The following is an 8,044-nucleotide window of genomic DNA, read 5'->3' as shown; positions in this document are numbered from 1 at the left end:
GGCGCTTTTGAAAACTATTGGAAAAATTTTACTTTGACCCCCCCAAAGTACCAACTAGATTCACTTTCCTATCAGAAAAGGTACTGTTGAAGAAAATCCAAGCACTTTTACTGTCCTAAAAGGTGATGACAGACACAAAAAAAAATTTAAAAAAAACACACACATCATTGTAAAATCAATACATTCATCGTTCCACTCAGAATCTAAAAATAATGAGAAAAAATAATGTATCATTTATATTTTATATATTCCATTGTTGTAATTTTTGCTACCTATACTTACTTAGTACTTACATTAGTTGACCAGTTGACGTCAAATGAATGTATCGAACTTTAAACAAGTTAATGAATAAAATTCAATTTTCAAAGATGAAAATTATAAAAATAACTATCTTCGAAGCGCTCTGTCCCACAAAAAGACACCAACTTAGCTATACTATCTATAAAAAAAAAAATTGCTGACCGACTCAAATATAATGATATTATTGACACATTTGCTAATTTAAGACGTACGAAAGTTAACTTTAATATAATATTAGATTCTGAGCGGAGCATAAGAACGTAATGATTTTACAATGATGTGTGTTTTTTTTCTGTTTTGTCGGCCACATTTTGGGAATTAAAAGTGCTCCAGTTTTCGAGATCAGCCACTTTTCTGATAGAAAAGTGAAACTAGTTTGTATTTTTAAGAAATTAAAATTACTAATTTTATAAAATTTTTTAAATCAAATAGCTATAGACTTGAGATGTTTACCAAATATTTGTATTAGCATTTTCCAAACATTTAAACTATTTTGACTCTTTTTGAGCTATTTATAGCCATCATTAATTTTGTAAATTATTTTTTAGTTAAAAATTCACAAAAGTTTTTCTTTTTGTAGCTAACATGAGAAATTTTAATAGAAGGTTTCCAACAAGTTATTGTACCTCTACCAAAAAGAAAAAAGTTCACCAGAAAGTCACGCTATTTATAGCCGTGAGATATTTTCGATCTTTGTTCATTTTTTTTAACTATTAAATTTGATTATTTATACGGGATTTAGGACAATCGGTCCCCGGACAATTGGTCCCCGTGAAAAAACGCAGAATGCGGACAATTGGCCCCCGTCATAATGTTATTCACGGACAATTGGTCCCCGACTTGAAAGTTAAATAGAAAATATTTTTTTAGCATAAAGCGTTCTTATTAACGGATACAATATTTTTTTCTCATTCACTTATTGGTTTTAAAAAAACATTTTCGTTGTTCTTTGTCAATGATATCATCGTTGTAGAATTAATTATTTGTATCGATTCAATAAAAATATAAATACTTGAATTTTTAATCTTGACAATATGTTTAAATTTATTGTTGAATGCTTCAGATATATTATTAGTGCGGGCACAACCTTTTTTTGATGCATTATGTACACTCCATAAATGTGGTGGAAAAATCGGTGGTTGGTGTTTAAGATACCTACGTGGTTTCAAATTCCGTAGTTGTTGCCTTATAATTTCTTATAATATAATATATTTTATTACAGTTTACCAAAAATAGTTAGTATTGTAATGCTAGTATAGTGTTATTATACTTAAAAGTTTATAATCCATCAAAACGAACCTTATTGAGATAACTTTTTTTGTATAAAAATATTATTATAACATTATAATTTCTAACAACGAATAACATTGGTATAAAGTGATTATAATAACATTATAATATTGTCATTATAAAATGCTGTCTGGGATTAGCGGGATTGACTATTATACCTACCTGTTTGACCGGGGACCAATTGTCCGTTTACCATTTATACGTATGCTGCAAGGGCGCAAGTCTGATACCAACGTCTTCGCTCAGAATATGTTTTCGTATACAATTATTTATCAATGTAATTCAAATATGACACATCCGCAACGGCATACTACTATACAGCAGGGCGGTACCCACTTGTCCACCTTTTTTTTATATAGTACCTATATAAGGTAGGTATACCTACTTTATTTATTGACTTATTAATTAATCAATATTATTATATTAAGTTAAAATATATGAGCGTGATTGGCAGGCTACCACGCCATCGCACATAAGTAGGTGCAAAGGAAAATTAATCAATCTCAGTTAGTTCACAGAAGACAAAATTTAAAATAAGAAATTTATAAACCGTAAAAAGTGTATGTACATAATACTATTTTAATCAATATTACTTATTAGGTAGGTACCTACCTAGATTTAGAAAAAAAATGTTTTGTTAAAAAAAATGAAGACGTACTTTTTGTAACATTTAAGTACATTATAATATAGGTAGGTGTCTATTGATTTTTTAAGACATTTTTTTGTTTACGCTAGTTTTTAGAACATTTTAATACACGCCATAATAATTATTACACTTGAGTGACAACTGCCGCTTATCTGAGATTTTAACAGCGGGTGCAATTAACGAGGTCCTTATCCCCCAAATATATATCACTCACCGTCGTCCATCAATATACGTATACCTACCTATATAAATATATATATTTAATAGGTACCTACCTAATAGCAGTCTTCTAGACCAGCGTTTCTCAACCTGGAGGTCACATCTATCAGTCAGAAATAATTAAACTAATGTAGAAAAACAACGTTTTATTTAAATTAGAATTAAAACAGAATACGTGATCATAATGATAAAAATGAAAAAGTTAGTTTATAGTATATAATTAATACACTATATAAACTATGAACAATAAAGTAAAAAATATAAATTAATATTATATTTGAGATGGTTTTATATTCAAAAGTATTTATTATGAGGGAGGACGATATGGGGTGGCTGATTTTATTTTTGCCCTATTCTGGTGGTCGGAAGTGTAAACGCTGGTCTAGACTTTAGGCTATAGGTACGGTGAGTGATATATTCGGGGGATAAGGACCTTGTTTACCTCGCCGATGTCGAGTTACCAGCGGTTGTGGTGGTGGTGGTGATACCTATATACCTATATGAGACCGGAACTGACCAAATCCTATATAGATTCTGAAAATGTAAAGGTCCGTCACCGACGCGATGTGTTGCAGCAGCAGTATAATTATTAATACCTGAATACCTGCATATAATAATAATAATAATAATAATAATGTGTATACCTACCTTTGGGCCTGGAGGCCGCATTACCGGGAACTACGCCTCGTTTGGCCCTGATTGCTATGGAGGAAGCGTCGCAACAGGAAAACGTAATAATCGCGCATACCGCGACCAAGATCCTGCTTAGAGCGCGCATTTTGGCGGAATGACCAGGAACTGGCATTCTTGCGGTGGAAGGGTCGGTCTAGTCGTTTCCTGTCGTGCAACGCCCACGCCCTTGCTGTTATTTATTATGTACATAAACACACACACACACACACACACACACATGCATAAATGGGTTATATTATAGTTCTATATTTCGCTCACGTTATCTGTGCATTTCGACACAATCAGACACATAAACCTTGGGTCTTGCATACGAGAGTACGAAATTGTAATACGTACGTCGAAACGATAGTTTTGATTGACTACCTATATTATTGGTACTATTATATACATACCAAACACGATTCGAGTGGTATTTAATTTTCGACGAGCGGGATCGGATGCAATGTCATTGGCATATAAATATATAATATATTATTATTATTATGACACTAGCTGTCGTCAACCTTTGTGTGTGCACTTTGCCAAATATCGCATGGAAATCGGGGAACGACAAATTATGCCACTCGCGTAGCTACATTTCGGCTTAAACCCTCAAAGGATTATGACTTTACGACTAACTACACAACAATTTGAAAATTTATATGTAGGTACCTATATAGCCACGTATGTAAACGTAGATATACCATATATCTATAATGTGTCTCTACGACAATTTTACTGAAAACACTCATTATAACTCAGCGTGAAATTGTTTCATTTCATTCGTGATTTTCATTTTTTTGTTCAAAAAAAGTAATAAGTGTAATTGCTTTTTAAATGTTGTGTGTTATTTGCATGTGCGACGTGTATTAAATAATTTTTATTTACCTATCGATGTTTTTTGAGCTGTGTGAGTGTGAGATGGTCTCCCCAACTAATTTCCCTTCAGTATGGTTTTTTACGTTTATTATTTGGCTTCGGCCTGTGATTATAAACAGGTTAGCTAAAATTTGACTATGACTAGGGCAGTGAAGTTATTGCATTAAAAAAATTTCAAATGAATAGAAATATATTTCATAGCTTATACTTTATAGCAGTATAGCCATATTCGTAGAAACTTGGTGAATTTTGCAGTAGGTACACTGCTACCTAACTTAATTTTTATTTTATAATACATTAATATAAATATTCTTAGAATTATACAACAATATTATGAAAAACAATTAAAATGGCACTAAAATAAAAATAGTTGTATTTAAATTAATATTTAAGCGAAACACGTTTTAGGTAAACGTCTACAAACTCGATGCAAATACAATAACTTCACTGCCTTAAGAGAATGCCACACTTGAATTTGTTGTACCTACCTATCTACCTAACATGGAAAATTTACATTCAGACAGAAATTTGTTGTTTAAAATATTATTATAACATTCAAGTAATTTAATTAATATTATTATTAATTAAAATATTGGTATATCGTTATAATAATAATATTATAATATTATCGTGACAAAATGCCAGCAATTCACTTTTGGATTTGTCAGTTTAAAAATTAGAGCAAATCAATATATTATTAAATTTAATGATATCTCGTATGTCTGTTTTTTACGATAATTCAGTTTATGACGAGTTATGAGCATTTTTTAATTGCGCTATTTTAAATACCTAGGTACCTACCCGGCTACCTACATAAAACTTGGTAAAAATTGAATTATGTATCGTAAAAAACCCAACTTCCGTCTCACGAACACACATAATAAAGACCCTAAGAACGACTTACCATTAAGTTTCGTAATAGGGAGGATTCACTCTAATTTGTGTGCTGACTACTCCACTTATTTTAATACGGAGACAACAAATGCGGGTGTGGTGACTTCTTAATTATCACTGTTTTCAAGTATCATTCGTGACATTTAGCAAACTATAAAAATTGGTCAACTCTCTATTGAGTCATAAAATAATTTTGTATTTACCATCATTATGCTGACTGCATTCAATGAAACTCTTAATCTTTTGATCAGTTTTTAAAATATTACATTCCTGTATTCCTGATTGTTTTTGCTGTTAGCTGCTTCGCTAAAATATTTTGGTTCGCCATAGTTTATTTACTTTATTATTTATGAATATACCTATAAATGGAAATATTATATTATCAAAACAACATTTATCATACAATTCTGATCGCAAAGTAGGTAACCCGTAATAACGAAAGGAATCATTAATAGGTTAATAAATAAATAGACAACACATACATGTATAATGTATAATATGTATGTATACAATGACACATACATATATAATTACACATGTATACACGCTGCACTTATCCACAAACATAGGTACCATTATTTTGCATTCCGTCGATAAACTCTACACTATTATTGTATCATCAATAGGTATATCATAATATATTTTTGTAGATATATCTAATATCATAACGTCCCTCCGTAAATGCATGTTGTGTGAATGACATAATATATTATTATGTACATGCATGTGTGTAGAGTTCCACGGATAAATATTTAATCACGTGTTATTCATAATCATCATACTATTAGGAAATTATTTGGAACACATATTTTTAATTTTGATCATGATGCACGATACCTAGTCGATCCAATGCATTGCAAAGCGGCAATGTTATTAATAATTTATTCCAACTTTGGTATCACCCTATACCTACCTACTTATTATTATATTTTTGTCACTGTGACCTACTATGCTATAAGGCTGGGGCCCGGGGTCCTGGACCCGTGTGTTTGACACACGCAACACACCCGGTTATTGCGGCACCGCACTGAGCTAAACTATGTCCGATTAGCAAAATAATTAGGTCATAGCCTAATATTTAAAGTAATATTACACAGGCCATTTTTTAACTTGGAAAGTAGATTAAACCACTAATGTTCATATAAAAAAAATTTAAATGAAAACGGAGGCTCCAATTAAAAAAAAAAAAGAATTTTGTTCTGTGCAGGTAGAGTCGAGTCCTGACAATCTCGAGCGTCCGTATAGATATATTTACGACTAAAAAACCCGTGGAGCGCAATAATTATTGAATTCAGAATTGTACACCTATATGCTGTATTATGTAACTATAGCACAAAAGACAAATATAATTTACAATCCGTGGTTATTGATTCGTATACAGATATGACGAGCCGAATTGTCGTTAACCATTTTTTGTTTGGTGTCGCAGCGTAAAATGCCATCACTCATCAGAGTATCAAAGTATCGGACTCTTATGTACAATATACATATCAATACAATTTACTTTATCGTCTAAATTCAAATACAATAATAGGTACTTATATGTAATTTTAACAGATCGATTATTCGATAGTCGGTGCACTCGAGAAGGCTGAACCGATTCGAACGTAAAATTGATCTACCGATAGTTTGGTGAGCGTTGACGTTGAGTAAGGGACAAGGCTATTTCTTATCACAGCGTAGGTATAATATTAGGTACCTTTACAAAGTCGCAGAATTCAGTTTTGGTGTAGTTATTTAATTCAAACCTATAATATCTACGTGCTTGTGTATTTGTTATAACTATAGTCTATAACCATGGATGATAGCCGATAGGTATACGCTGGTGTATGCAACTGCAGTCTGTCAACATCGTAGTATCAACCCCAGATTAAAGGGGGGCAAGGAGGGCACGGTCTCGGGGCCCATCTTTATCCCCAATATATATTTTTTTAACGCGTCCAATATAGTTTTTTAAAAAAAAGGCGGGCAAGTGGATGTCGCTCTGTTGTATGGTAGGTTACTATAGTGGGTCACTGTATAATGCAGGCGTGCCCAACCCGCGGCCCGCGGGCCAGATCCGGCCCGCGAAGGTGTTCCGACCGGCCAGTGACCATTTTATAAAAAATTAGAAATTTGTATAGGTGTAAAAAAAAAATTATTATTTACAAAAAAATGTATTTTATCAAATTTTTAAGAATATAAAATATTTTACAATTTTTAATTTTTATATAAAAAAAATGCATTGGATTTTAGAATATGAATAAAAAAAAATTAGTGTGAAATTTGGGCTTGTTTCTCTTTAACCAATCTTTCAATATTCGGAGTGAAATGTGTAACGCCAATTCTTAATAAGAAGTGTAAGTGTTCATCAGTCAAACGAGATCTTTCTGAACAGTTTACATAATTCATGCGTGAAAACGTTTGTTCGCAAATATAAGTAGAACCAAATAATGTAAATATACGCATTGATAATTATTTTATTTTTGGAAAATCATCAGTAAGAGTCTTATAAAAATGTATTAAATCTGTGTTTTTATCTGTGATATCTTTATATAAATCTTTCAAATTATTATTTGTTTTTAAATCAATAAGTTCAAGTTGAACAGTTTCATGAACATTATTTTCATCAGACAGAAATGGATTTTCAATCAATCGAAATGAAGTCATATGTGATTTGAAATCTTGGAAATGGTTTTCAAATTCTGTTGATAATTATTCCAACATACTCACAAAATGATTTGTCGGATCATCAATTAAAGAATTTTGTTTAATTTCTTGACACGTTTAAAAATGTAAAAAATTTTGCTTTAATATTTGGTTTTTAAGAAGTTGTAATTTTATTTCAAACGATTTTACATCACTTATAAGCTCGAAAATGGTTTTTGATTGTTTTTGAAGTTTAAGATTTAATTCATTTAAATGAGCAGAAATATCAGTTAAGAAAGCAAGATCGTACATCCATTGTTCGTTTTCAAACTTTTGAAATTTTGTTTGAATTTTTCTAACAAAGAAGTTCTAAGATTCCCTAAAAATATAAATTTATTTCTACACTTAGTTAATGAAATACCTAAATATACCCCCTTCAGAAAAATAAAAAAAATATGATAAATATTTACCTTTACAATTGACGTAATTGTTTTGATGTTTACTTTCATAATGTCT

The 8,044-nt window shown here is 31.1% G+C and overlaps 1 protein-coding gene across 1 annotated transcript in view; it reads right to left on the bottom strand.

Annotated features, from left to right (window-relative positions):
• LOC100574566 overlaps positions 1-3,275 on the bottom strand; it is a 6,168-nt gene extending 2,893 nt beyond the window's left edge. The window contains exon 1 of the mRNA XM_003246080.4: positions 3,104-3,275. Within this exon, the coding sequence (XP_003246128.2) occupies positions 3,104-3,260 (157 nt within the window). The 5' untranslated portion in view covers positions 3,261-3,275. The remainder of the gene's footprint in view (positions 1-3,103) is intronic.
• Between the last annotated feature and the right edge of the window lie 4,769 nt (positions 3,276-8,044).

This window comes from Acyrthosiphon pisum, chromosome A1, assembly GCF_005508785.2.
Source record: "Acyrthosiphon pisum isolate AL4f chromosome A1, pea_aphid_22Mar2018_4r6ur, whole genome shotgun sequence".
NCBI lineage: Eukaryota > Metazoa > Arthropoda > Insecta > Hemiptera > Aphididae > Acyrthosiphon > Acyrthosiphon pisum.
The sequence above is the reverse complement of the archived record's forward strand: the minus strand, read 5'-3'. Positions and strand labels throughout refer to the sequence as shown.